Source organism: Betta splendens, chromosome 13 (assembly GCF_900634795.4).
Source record: "Betta splendens chromosome 13, fBetSpl5.4, whole genome shotgun sequence".
Taxonomy (NCBI): Eukaryota; Metazoa; Chordata; class Actinopteri; order Anabantiformes; family Osphronemidae; genus Betta; species Betta splendens.
This window is the reverse complement of record NC_040893.2, coordinates 6124907-6139137: the sequence shown is the minus strand read 5'-3', so window position 1 is coordinate 6139137 and position 14231 is coordinate 6124907. Positions and strand designations below refer to the sequence as shown.

At 42.0% G+C, this 14231-nt stretch overlaps 1 protein-coding gene across 1 annotated transcript; it reads left to right on the top strand.

Moving 5' to 3' along the window:
• The first annotated feature begins 9097 nt into the window (after window positions 1-9097).
• Window positions 9098-13146, top strand: LOC114868539 (extracellular calcium-sensing receptor-like). Its single transcript, XM_029172216.3, has 9 exons — window positions 9098-9437; window positions 9537-9831; window positions 9991-10077; window positions 10326-10595; window positions 10787-10993; window positions 11064-11333; window positions 11461-11688; window positions 11864-11987; window positions 12132-13146. Exons 1-9 carry the CDS (start codon window positions 9109-9111, stop codon window positions 13043-13045), a joined length of 2724 nt encoding a protein of 907 aa, XP_029028049.3. The 5' UTR covers window positions 9098-9108; the 3' UTR covers window positions 13046-13146.
• Window positions 13147-14231: the final 1085 nt, after the last annotated feature.

The following is a 14231-nucleotide window of genomic DNA, read 5'->3' as shown; positions in this document are numbered from 1 at the left end:
TACTATAAGCGTGTGTGTCTGACACAGACACCTGCTTATGACAATCAGCAAAGGAAAACAAGGACAGAGCAACAGCAGAGAAGACGTGCTCTGACACAGACACTGGTTGAAACAACAGGAGAGGCTTCAGACGTGATCGGCCCAAAAGAGCTGCATCTGAGGATCCAGAAAAGGTCTGTCATCGAGGAACAACTGTCCCATTGAAAGGCTTCACCCGCTGGCGCTCACATTAGACTGATGGTTGGGGAAGGAGGAAGGTGACGGTTCCTTTTCACGTGACGTACAAGACGGTACCGCAAACACACACACACACACATTTATACACGCAATGAAGAAACACGCTTACAGCTGATACACGCTCAAATTCATGTTCATGCTTATCTGCTTGCAATGAAGAATAGCTTTTTGCTCAAAAAAAAAAAACCCCACAGAGTGATTTTAAAATGATGACAAACAGCTAAATGACAACTGCTGCATGACTTTACAGTCTGATGGGTTTAAACTATTTCAATTTGCAACAAATTCAGTAATAAAATCCTTCATGTTTCTAAAAAAGATTTGTGCACAATATAGGTTTGTCTGGCCAGACTGTAGGAAAACAAAAACAAAACCAGACTATAGGAAGACTGAAACTGACTGAAACAGACTATAAATGACTATTAAAGGGAAGACGACTATTAGAGAGAAGTAATAATAATTACTGTACGTACCAGACAATAAAAGAAAAACTTACTGTGCCTCTGTCTTGCACGACATCAGACGGCAAGACACTCATTTTTGCTTTCAAACTTATGCCCAGTAAATCTATTAGGAAGAGATCTCATGTGTAGTTTAGGTATTTCACTGATTTCCAATCCGGAGGGAGTGCAGGTCACAACCACGGACAATGTGAATAATTATTCCTTTGTTTGTGTTAATTTCAGCTCAGAGCCGCTGCTCTACTCTTATCAGTGGCTGCTGAAGGGAGAGGCTGTAACTGAGGCCCTCATACAGGCTGCTCGACAGCTTGTTTCCTCACAGAATACGACCTTTAGAGGCGCATCTGACCTGTCTTGTACAGCACATGTGTCCACTGGTCCTGATGAGGAGTTTGAAAAATCATGGTTACACACACATGCGGACAAACTGACCTCAACCTCTCTATTCTGGGATGAACATAGGTCTGCGCTTGCGATTTCTCTCACTAACGAACAAGAGAGATTTGTTGATGCTTACTCTACAGATCCACATGTCCTTCTGTCAAAACATGACGGAGACAGATGGCAGGACTTGGGTCCTTTCGTGGACAGATGTCAACGGGAAGGAGACTGGCAAACGACTTCCGACCCGAATGTGATGTATTCACCTACTTTGCATGCTTACAAAAAACTTTTTCAGTCTATCTTTCATGCGCAGCGTACAGTGCACTTGGTACCTCAACATTCCACACACACTCCACACCACGTGTTTTTGTCAGAGGACGCTCTGACGCAGTATCCAGCCTTACAGGAAGTTCCGGCTTCCCTGTGGGCCACACACAAATATGATGTAGGTTTGATCAAAGGGTGTGACCCAGTGGTCATCACGCCAAAATCTGACTACAGACCATGCAAACAGCAATACCCTTTAAAGAGAGAAGCAATTGAAGGAATAACACCGGTGTTTAACTCTCTTTTGAAAGCAGGAGTCGTTGTCCCATGTGACAACTCTCCAGTGAGGACTCCACTCTTCCCAGTTAAGAAAATCAGAGACAAAGGACAGCCAACAGAATGGAGGTTTGTCCAGGATCTGCAAGCAGTAAATGCGGCGGTCCAACCACGCGCGCCTACGGTACCGAACCCCTACACCATTCTTTCTCAGGTTCCGCCCAAGGCTAAATTTTTTTTCAGTAATTGATTTGGCTAATGCTTTTTTCAGCGTGCCCGTCCACAAAGACAGTCAATTCTGGTTTGCTTTTGAATTCAACGGAAAGTCATACACCTTTACCAGACTGTGCCAGGGGTATTCAGAAAGCCCTACCATCTACAATATGGCACTGAAAGAAAGCCTGGATGATCTTGTCTTGTCCCCAGGCACCGCCCTGCTGCAGTACGTTGACGACTTGATGATCTGCACTGAGGATCAGGAAACTTGCGCAGCAGACACGATCAAGCTGCTGAAACACCTGCATGCTGCTGGACACAAAGCAAGTCTGTCTAAATTACAGTTTGTGCGGACGGAAGTTACCTTCTTAGGTCACATCATTACCGCGGAAGGAAAATCCATTTCACCTAAAAGAGCTGAAGCTATTCAGAACCTGCCTAAACCGTGCACATACAAACAGCTTATATCCTTTTTAGGCATGTGCTCTTATTGCAGGAATTTCATTCCTAACTGCGCCGTCTTGGAGGCTCCGCTTAGAGCTCTGATGCAGACGTCTTCTGCATCCACCACCCGCCTCACGTGGACATCTGAGGCTGAACAGGCGTTCACCGACCTCAAACTAGCTCTTCAGTCGGCTCCTACTTTGGGTCTGCCTGACCCTACGCGACCTTTCACCCAAACAGTGGATGAGAAATCAGGTTGTATGACCTCTGTCCTTCTACAGGATCACGGAGGGCGTCCACGCCCTGTAGCCTATTTCTCTGCTAAGCTTGACCCAGTCGCTGCGGGGCTCCCACGATGCCTCCGAGCAGTGGCTGCGGCAGAGAAAGCCGTGCTGGCATCACGTGACATTGTTGGCTATTCTGATGTCACCCTGCTGGTTCCTCATGCCGTGTCTTTGATCCTTTTGGAACAAAAAACATCGCATCTTTCTACAGCCCGATGGCTTAGATACAACACCATCCTACTGGAAATGCCAAACATCACTGTCAAAAGGTGCAATGTGCTTAACCCAGCCACTTTGTTTCCAGGCCCTGACGATGGCGAGCCTCACAACTGTGTTTCGGTCTTGAACCAGGTCTGCACTCCGCGCCCAGATCTGTCGGAGGTGCCAATTCCTAACTGTGACCCTCGTTCTCTTTGTTGATGGCTCCGCCTCTAGAGACCCTGCTTCGGGCCACTGTCAGGTTGGATATGCAGTCTGCACCTCTCATACTGTTTTACAGTCTGGCCCTTTGCCAGGACATTACTCTGCTCAGGCTGCGGAGTTGATTGCACTGACCGAAGCCTGTAAATTGGCTGAAGGGAAGTCTGTTACTATCTATACAGACTCCAGATACGCTTTTGGCGTCACACATGACTTTGGTGCTCTGTGGAAACACAGAAAGTTTTTGAAATCTGATGGCAAACCTATCTTGCATCATGATAAGGTTGCTGATCTGCTCGACGCAATTCTGTTACCAGCTGCAATTGCTGTATGTAAGTGCCCCGCACACACTGGGGGCACTGATCCCATCTCTGCTGGAAACGCACGCGCTGATGCTGCTGCGAAGGCAGCTGCCCGACTTCCCCTTCCCTTTGCTCCCTGCCTCTTATCCTCCACCTCTACCCGACCTCCCTCTCCTCCCTCTGCTCTCCCGGATCTTCAGACGTTCTCTACCCCACAGGAACGCAAGCTCTGGCTGACGAATGGCGCCACCAGTAGCCATGGCGTTTGGTATGGGCCCGACGGCAAACCTTGCCTACCTAAACACTTTTTCCCTCATTTCGCGAAGTTGACACATGGACTAGACCATGTATCAAAGGGGGGAATGTTAGATGCTCTTACAAAACATTGGTACACTAAGGGATTTTCAATCTATGCACAAAAATACTGTGAAGCATGTATGACATGCGCCCAACACAACCCAGGTAAGACGACTGCCAAACCACTGGCAGCTCATCCACCACCGGAACAGGCGTTTGACCATTTAATGCTGGACTTCATCGAACTAACGCCAGCAGAAGGTAAAAAGTATTGTTTAGTGATTGTTGATATGTGGTCAAAATGGGTGGAGGCCTTCCCAGCTAAACATGCTAACAGCCATGCAGTTACCAAAGCCTTGCTGACAGAAATAATTCCCAGATGGGGGATTCCATCTAAAATCAGCAGTGACAACGGCTCACACTTTGCAAACCAAGCCCTCGAGGAAGTGGGAAAGTTTCTGAACATTGACATCAGAAAGCACTGCTCTTACCACCCTCAAAGCGGAGGGGCGGTAGAGAGAGAGAATGGCACTTTGAAAAACAAACTGGCTAAATGCTGCTCAGAGACTGGTCTCAAGTGGACTCAGGCTCTTCCCATTGTGCTCTCATACATGAGAATGAGGAGAAGGATGAGAACAAACCTCAGCCCGTATGAGATTCTATTTGGTAGACCTCCTATGATGGGACTCCACCCTGAGACCGAGACTAGGATTTTACCACCTACTGAAATGTGCGAAGACGCAATGCTACAGTACTGTAAGAACTTATCCTCTGTTCTGTCCCAAATCTCTAAACAGGTGAAAGCGGCTCTGCCCAAACAGGCGACAGAACCACTGCACATATTTCAACCAGGAGACTGGGTGATCATTAAGGAGCTTCGCAGGAAGCACTGGAACTCAAAGCGGTGGCAAGGTCCCTTCCAAGTCCTTCTGACGACCAACACGGCTGTGAAGATCGCAGAAAGAGCAACTTGGATCCACTCCAGCCACTGCAGGAAGGTCCCGGATCCGACAGACGACCCTCCATCTCCATCTACACCACACGAGAAAACCACCACTGTCGAAAAGAATTGAGAAGGACGACCCTCGCTGTGCTCACACACGCACTGAGGCGAGGCTGCGTTGACCGTTCAGCTGAAGGTGCGAGCCAAGCGCCGCCTGAAGCTGCGCCGGTGAATTACACTATCAGACCATACATCTACACACACGTTCCTGAGAAAACACACACACGAGCAGCCTTGAGTTGCCGACGCTGGACGACGTGTAGACTCTTCACATCACGGGAGTGACAGTGACTCAGACGACATTGGAAGGAAACCTGGAGGTGATAACGAATCCCAGGTGTCTCTGTGATCAGCTGATCACAACCTGAAGAACCCCAACGAACTGTCATGGTGTCAACAAACAGGTTGGAAACAATCTAACGCTACTGTTCAACAGGAAGAAGAAGACATTGATTGTGACCCTGTTGTTTTTGATATGTTACTCTAATATTTGCTCTAAATTATGTGATTGATTTACATGTATACCTCTCTGTGATTTTCATCCAATATTCTTAAACAAAGCATTTTATGCTCCCACTTGATTCACACTTTCACACAAATTTTTATCTTCCACTGACACAAAATGGCATTCACCAGACGAAACACGATAAAAATGATTGTCATATCAACCATTGTGGTGACATGTGTGACCTTCCCGTACTCCTGGAGAACTCACACATTTGTTTACTATAGATCATGCGCGCGATATCAGCGGCGCTTTCGTACCAAATGACACAATGCACTACATTCTGGAATCTAGACACCGATTCACTCATTGGTTCTGATGCTGACTCTGTAGAGGATGATGTTGACGTTGATAACGAGGACCACAAAGATGACTCCGATGATGATGGTAGTGACACAGAGACTAACGCCACAATAGTTTAAATCAACATATAACCCTCTTCCCATTTTTGCTTGACTGAACGTGATCTGATTGATTATAGGCTTATGTCCCTGTCTTTCCAAAGCTCATACACAAGGGTTATTCTAGTATAACTACCCACAAAAACAGCTCACAATCTTTTATCCCTACGCCATTTACATTTTTATAAACAATACATTTAACAATCATTTTTAAAAAATGCTTTATTACTACAAAATGAATGCCACGATTGACAATTTTTATTCTTTTAATGTTTGATTAATGTGTAATCAAAAGGGGGGAAATGTAATGGAAAAATTGTACTTTAATGCTTTTGGGTTCATTTCTGACTCTGCATAGTGACCATGCATTCTGTACTTGTTGATTAGACCCAGAACTGAGCATTCTCAGACAGACAATCTATCTCCCTCTCAAGGTGACCGATTGTTCATGGCCTGAGTCTGCCTTTTAACCCTGGGCTCTGGCTCCTTTCTGTCTGATGCCTCACCAGACCCAAGGCTGTAGCCTTGTTTATTCCCTGTGTAATATGAACATCTTCACCCACAGTGTGATAAGGAGATTCCACCAGGTCCAGGGAAAAAGGTTAAAAGGCAGAAGCAACTTGAGGATCGTGGGCTCTTTGCATCACACCTTCGTGGTGTGTGCACTGATCTCCCCAGCTGGTTTTTGGTTTGTTGATGTGCACGATCAACATCCATGCTTTTTATTTGCTTTCCCCATTATTTTTATTTTATCCTTTCTTTATTATTTCAATAAATCGCACAAAAAGGACAACTCTCTCATCTGCTTCTTTATGGAAAAATTTCCACCACAGAAACACAACAACATTAACAAGAAACATGATTACATTATCAGAAAACACAACAACATTTAAACATTATGGAAAGGGTAGGGACCAGGTCTTGTTTTTGATTGGTCACAAGCAAAGTCAGTCTAACTTTAATTTCCTGTTTTTACCTGCAAGCTAAAAAAGTGGCTATGCTGCTCTAATTAAAATATTAAGGGATATTTACGAAGGATTTTATCAGAGACGGGTCTTATAGAAACGTCGGTGCCATTTACAGCTGCCTGGAGAACGAATAACGTGGTTGATGCTAGGATAGAAACCTGAAACAAAACTGTGTTTAAATGCTTGGTAAACTGAATCAGCAAGGAGCTCTAACTCATGGATCATTTGATAGACAGACTTACTATTCAATCAGGCCAAACTAAGTACTGTACTTTATGGCGCAGGTTGTATACTGAGCTGAAACTTGTCTTAGCACCAACTACGTTGTTTGGTAGCCGAACAGCTGTTCAGGTCCGCGAAGTGACAAAGGCTATGCTTGTGACACATTTCTGCTGAAACCCCTGGCAGATCACCAAACCCCAGCACAACAGGCCTATAACCATGCCCATGCCAGAACAAGGGCTCGAATCAAAGTGACCTTTTGTGCTCCTGAAATCACGCTTTCAGTGCATGCACCACCTGAAAGTCTCCCCAGTCGGGGCTTGTGACGTGACCGTGGCCTGTACTGTGCTGCATAATAGTGAATTATTTCAGTTAATTGGTTTGATGTAGCCTGTCCTTGAATAAAGGATAATGTGCCACTTATTCATGTGTACTCTCCATTTTCTGAGAACTACTAGCACACACTGTCTGGTTAAATCCTCAAACTTTAGTTTCACTTTATTGAATTTATATGAACTTTTTCCGCTTGGACCTTTGGAGACAAAACAATAGCAATGAGTAAATGCATTGTGTTACAGTCACTGAAATTACTTACGTCTCTTTCTAATATCTGGATTTTGAAATCCAGTTTCCTCAGTGTCTTGGGCTTTATCTGCACATCAAGGTGAATTTCTTCCAGCTTTCTCTTCTTCACCCTGATCTGCAGTTCAGACAGCTATATCTGTCTCTTGAGATGTGTGGCATAGAAACATCTGACTGTTTATGAATTCTGTAAAACATTACTTTGTGAAGCTGGATTTGTGCATAATTGTACATTTAATTTAGGCAGTACTCACTATGTTTTCAGTTTGCATCCCAGTCTGCACAGTGTCTGGGTCCTCCTGTTACAAAAAACCTTTCTATTAGCACTGCTAAACTGAATTATTATGTTATATTATGAAATTACTGTATAATGTAATATTTTGCCATCTCCACAGAAACCTCAATCCTCCCGGATTCCAGTGAAACGGTCTCCTCATCCGCAGAAGTACGTTCCACCATTGCAGATGTGCTCTGCCTCCTGCCATATTCAGTAGAACGTGTATTGACAGCTTTGACAAAACATGTACAGTACTTTTGTGCAATAGCCCCCTGGTCCCTACCCTTTCCGTAATGTTTAAATGTTGTTGTGTTTTCTGTTAATGTCGTTGTGTTTCCTTTTAATGTTTTTGTGTTCCCTGTTAATGTTGTTGTTTCCTGTTCATGTCGTCGTGTTTCCTGTTAATGTCATCATGTTTCCTATTAATGTTGTTGTGTTGCCATTTAACATTCTTACAGTATGAAGCATCTAAAAGTCTGTAGCGGTCTGGTTCTCGGTCGTTTAGCATCATGGGATGCTATGCATTCTGTGTGTTGTGCAACAGCATGAGGGAGAATGGTGTTAACACAGGCGACCTTAAGATAAGATAAGACTTTATTATTCCCACAATGGAAAATTCTTTTGTTACAGTATTAAATGTGCAAGAAAAAACAAAACAAAACAGACCTTCATGGTGCTGCGAGATGTTCAATAGTTCAAGAATAATAATAATTAGGAAAAGGGAATCTGCTCCCGTCCTCCTTTTCCAGGCATGAGATCTGGGGAGAGCTGGGGTGGTGTGATGTACAGTTTAAAGCACAAAGATCCCACCTACAGTATATGGCTTAGGAATAGTCAATTAGCTGTGCTGTTAGCCATCTTAGCTCGTGGCACATGGCAACCCCAGGGGTCATTACAATTGAAGTAAAGTAGGCCTACCTATTTGAAAAAATATTGCATTTTGAAGGTTTTGTTAATAATGGCCAGCCTCTAAGACTTGTCTTACTGTATTAAGCGCGAAGGCTACTTGCAAATAAAAACCAGGGCATATAAAGTACTTTAAGGTGCATCTTTTCTGGGATGCTCTCAAAAGTTTGTTAGGGAGCATTAGTAAACAAAGAGCCAATCCATAGAACACATCAAACAGGTCAGGGATAAAACTTTAAAGCAGAATTAGTTTACTGTATAAATACTAACACAAGCTCTTGTGAAAATATAAAGAGCAAAACTGCAAACCTACGTTACTCAGACATAGTTACAGGATTATTATGTTTGACCTGATTATCCTTTTTGAATCTTTTTTTATTTGTCTGTCTATAATGTCGGGTTTTACTCTAAATGAATATTTAAGGGAAAAAAACTGTTTATTACTAATTTAAAGATTTTGCTCTAAAAGGCAGAAATGCAAGATAAACTTTTTCTTCACTACAAAGTGAATCCATCAAACGGATAAACAGAAAATGTAATACATGCATGATTTGGTAATAATCTATTTAAAGAGCTAATTTGGTTTCCATCATCCTTGCCCACGCACTGCTTGGGTTGGGTGATGTGAGGCTGTATTGGAAAAAACTCTGAGGCAGATGACACTGCATATAAACTGCAATGCTTCTAACTGTGCTTTATACAATATGAGAATACTGGGTGAAGAGATGGGGATGATTACAGAAGCATTTCTAGGCCCATGTTGTTTCTCATACATTTGTGTGATGCTGCTGTTTTGCTCTACTTCCTGTCTCATATCGGAATCTTCCTCCTTTTATCCATCATGCCAGCTGAGGAGGCACTTTATACTTAATGGGATGCACAAACCTGGCGATGTGATCCTAGGTGGCTTGTTCGAGATCCACTACACCTCCGTTTTCCCAGAGCTGACATTTACCTCTGAGCCAAATCAGCTCAGGTGTCAAGGGTAAGTCCTGCTGTACAACCCCATCATCATACAGTTTCAGTGTGTCTACATTACTGTACAGGTTGCTTTCTTTAGAGGATGACCTATTGTTTGTGTTAGTTTTGATCCTACAGGGTTCCGACATGCCATGACCATGGCCTTTGCTATTGAAGAGATCAATAAGAACTCCAACTTGTTGCCTAATGTGACTGTGGGATACAGTCTGTATGACAATTGTGCCACACTTGTTACTGGATTTAGTGCAGCACTGTCATTGGCCACTGGTCAAGAGGAGCAGTTTGTGAGTCACAGGGCATGTTTGGGGACTCCTCCAGTCCTGGGCATTGTGGGTGATTCATTCTCAACTTTCTCCATTGCGACATCTGATGTGTTGGGGCTATTCAGACTGCCTTTGGTAAGCTTCCTTCAATTTCTGTTCTTGTCGCAGCTCTGATCTTTGATGTTCTGCATATGAACACATTTTCTTTTAAAATAATGGCTATACAGTAGTTCATGAAAACATTTTAATGTACAGTTTTTACCAACTTGCTTCAGGAGCATTTTGTCTTGATAGGTGAGTTATTTTGCCACATGTTCCTGTCTGAGTGATCGCAGAAGGTTTCCGTCTTTTTTTAGAACAATCCCAAATGATGCTTTTCAGGTGAGACGCAATAACTATATTTTACACAATAATCTGATTTTGCTACACAACTAAAAAATATGTTCTATTAATGTGTAAATGTTGTTTCTAGACAAAAATTGAAGTGAGATTAAGTTTTGTCTGGGACATAGAGATACCATATATTACACAAACTTAGAATTGTTGTGATTCTGTTGTGAAAGGTAATGGCTAAGTTTTCAACAATAGAACATTGCAATGTTCTGATCTCTCCCAAATTATTAATTTAGGTGCGTGTTGTAGTTCAGGTTCTGAAACACTTTGGCTGGACTTGGGCAGGTCTGCTGGTCAGTGGTGATGACTATGGACTCCATGTTAGCCGGTCCTTGCAATCAAACCTGGGTCAGTCTGGTGCAGTTTGCCTGGCCTATACAGAGATATTGCCATGGGGTGACAACCCAGCTGAACTGCAGAGAATTGTGGAATTGATGAAAACATCCACAGCTCAGGTGGTCATTGTGTTTGCACATCAGATCCACATGATTCAGCTAATGGAAGAGGTATTTACATCTGATTTGTCTGTGCATGGCCTGATTTCTACTCTTGGTAAATGACTAGAAAAGTTTTGTAAGCTCCATTCTGTAACATGTCCTTTTATAAACTGGTGCTTTCAGCCATACAAATTATAAAAAAATGTCTGTTTAAAAAATAAAAGTATGTTTAAAAAATAATGATTGGTTGCAATGAACAGGTGGTGAGGCAGAATGTGACAGGCTTGCAGTGGATTGCCAGTGAAGCTTGGACCTCTGCTGCTGTTCTTCAGACCTCCCACTTCATGCCGCACCTGGGTGGCACACTGGGAATCGCCATCCGCCGTGGAGAAATACCTGGGCTGAGAAACTTTCTCGTGCAAGTGCGCCCTGTTGACCATCAAAACAACACCTATGGAAATAGCTTGGTGAGAGTTTGAGTGGTGAAATTTGATCTAGTATCTGAATCTGTTATTTCTAATTTTATATGTATTTTAGGTGAGACAATTTTGGGAACACACATTTGGTTGTAGATTTGCACCCCCTGGTTTGGTGGATGCTGATGGAGCACTGTGCACTGGACAGGAAGATCTAGAGGAGGTAGAGGCTGACTTCCTGGATGTCTCCAACCTCAGGCCTGAGTACAACATTTACAAGGCCGTGTATGCTCTGGCGCATGCTCTTGACGAGCTGCTGCGCTGTGTTCCAGGCAGGGGACCTTTCACTGGGCACAGCTGTGGCAGTTTGCAAAGTCTAGAAGCATGGCAGGTGTGATGCAGTTTATTTATCTTCTGGTAAATTTTAAACTTTTGATTTTGTTTGCTACTGTTACATATAAAAATTTATTTTAGTCCCAATATTTATTGACTGTTTTATTTTTCACATTACATTTTAGATTATATATTACTTGGAGAAGGTGAAATTTACCACATCATTTGGTGATCAGGTGTCATTTGATGAAAACGGTGATGCTTTACCAATCTATGACGTCATGAACTGGGTGTGGCTCCCAGAGGGAAAAATCAAAATTCAGAGTGTGGGGGTAGTCAGGATGTCACATTTCAAAGATGAAGAACTCACAATTTATGAAGACAAAATCTTCTGGAACTTTCCATCCAAAAAGGTAAATTTTCTTCTATGTCTGTTGAATATAATAGTTATATATGTCTATTTCAGAAGCCAGAAGTATGAAGAAGTAACAGAAGTATGCAGACAGACAGATTGTGTATTGCTTTAGTTCCAAAACAAATTGTGTTGAATAAGAACTATTAAGAGTAAAAATCTGACAATCCCTGCAGCCACCCCAGTCAGTCTGCAGTGACAGCTGTCCCCCAGGTACTCGTATGGTCAGGAAAAAGGGGCAGCCTGTGTGTTGCTATGATTGTGTCCCTTGTTCAGAAGGAAAGTACAGCAATGGAACAGGTTGGTATCAAATGCTTGTCTGCAAGGGATGTAATTTTATTTGCTTTATGAATGTCTGTAGTCTCTTTAGGGTACATGTTACTAGTCACAATTTTGTGAGAAAAATATTGTATAAACTTTAACCATAAAAACCTGTTTTTTTAGACTCCACAGAGTGCATCAGTTGTCAAGAAGATTTCTGGTCCAGTCCCCAACGTGACCACTGTGTTCCTAAAGAAATTGAGTTCCTGTCATACCATGAGCCTTTGGGCATTTGTCTGACAGCCAGCTCATTGCTAGGCACGTTTATCTGTGCAATTGTCCTGGGAATCTTCAGTTATCATCGAAACACTCCCATTGTACGTGCCAACAACTCAGAACTGAGTTTCCTGATCTTGGTGTCACTCAAATTGTGTTTCCTGTGCTCACTGCTGTTTATTGGGCGACCCAGACAGTGGACATGTCAGCTTAGACATGCAGCATTTGGGATCAGCTTCGTGCTTTGTGTCTCATGCATCCTGGTTAAAACCATGGTGGTTCTGGCTGTGTTTAAGGCCTCTAAGCCTGGAGGTGGAGCCAGTCTAAAGTGGTTTGGTGCTGTTCAGCAGAGAGGGACAGTTCTGGGTCTTACATCGATCCAAGCAGCAATTTGCACTGTTTGGCTTATTTTTTCCTCACCAGCTCCTCATAAAAACATTCAATATCACAACAACAAAATCATTTATGAGTGTGTATCTGGGTCCACTCTTGGTTTTTCTGTATTACTTGGTTACGTTGGTTTACTGGCCGTCCTCAGCTTCTTATTAGCATTTCTGGCGAGGAATCTTCCAGATAACTTCAATGAGGCCAAACTCATCACGTTCAGCATGTTGATCTTCTGTGCTGTGTGGGTGGCCTTTGTTCCTGCTTATGTTAACTCTCCTGGTAAATATGCTGATGCTGTGGAGGTGTTTGCCATCCTGGCTTCAAGCTTTGGTCTGCTGGTGGCGCTGTTTGGACCTAAATGTTACATCATACTGCTCAGACCAGAGAGAAACACAAAGAGAGCAATGACTGGTCGAAGCATTGATAAGAAGTGAAGATCAGCTCAAATAGTAAAATAAATTACTGCTGTAAGTCTGTATTTTCCATTTTCACTAGTTAATGAAATAAATAACATATAATATTTAAACTGAAAATAATATTTATTTCACTTTTGTATATAAAATTTACAAACAGAAATGGTATGTAGGGTAACATTACTGAAAAATAGCTAAAATTTAGATATTTATTTATTTCAAACATGTATATATAACAGAAAAACATCGTTATAGTAATAACAAAAAATCATTCATATCTATCATTTACATATTACGTGCTTGAAAGGAAGTTGAAGGAAGTAATACTTATCTAGTCCTACCTCCTTTCATATTACATTTTTTCTTCCCATACCATCAACATTATCCATTGCTCATACCAAAAAGACGCAATAAAAAAAAATATACACTACCTGAACCAAAGGGATACAACATACAGTATAGTGCCCCATAACATTGGGCACGGATATTGATAGCATAAATCCTATTCTAGATTTTTATTTGACAATGTGCTGTAAGATTAAATCTAAATCCATGGCGTAAATATGATTGTCAATCAGTAATGCTGTCTTCATGAACCACTCACTTATCCAGTGCCTATACTAATCACTCATTATCACTATAATTTAGGTAAATGTCTATTTTATATATTTTATATTTATAAATGTTTTATGATGATGTGTTTTATTATATCCCAAGTGTATGTTTTTTTATTTTATTTTGTTTATTTATTCATCTCAGTTATGGCTAGAGATGCGGATTGATTGGTTCGGAACCCATACTGACATTTTGCAAGTAGTTTATGTCTGTCAATAAATGTCAGTCTGTGATTGAAGGTTTTTTCTAATATCTTTGAAAACCGCGACAAAATAGACAATGGTCTTCCAAGTGCCTTTCATATTATACTTATTTACTTCTAATAATTTTGTATAGCACTGCTTCTTAGAATTTCTCAATGTTAGTTCATCTATTTTTGTATGTCTTATACTTGTTCTTTGCATTCTCAGATCTGTGTTTTATAAATTCCCTATATAATGCATTATTCTTTTTACATGCATTCTGTAGTCACTTAGTCATCCGTGGCTTCTCAACATAATTCTTATTAGTCTTATGTTCAAAACTTGGACAGTTCTTATCATATAGTGATATTGTATTGCAAAAGACTGGTCTTCTATATTGTATATGGATT

What these genes read in the sequence shown, in the direction of transcription:
- LOC114868539 (XM_029172216.3), top strand. Translation starts at nt 9,109, where the DNA reads ATGACACTGCATATAAACTGCAATGCTTCTAACTGTGCTTTATACAAT. An exon ending in GGCTATTCAGACTGCCTTTG is followed by an intron (nt 9,832 to 9,990) that starts GTAAGCTTCCTT and finishes TTGTCTTGATAG; the next exon opens with GTGAGTTATTTTGCCACATG. An exon ending in AAAGTACAGCAATGGAACAG is followed by an intron (nt 11,988 to 12,131) that starts GTTGGTATCAAA and finishes CTGTTTTTTTAG; the next exon opens with ACTCCACAGAGTGCATCAGT.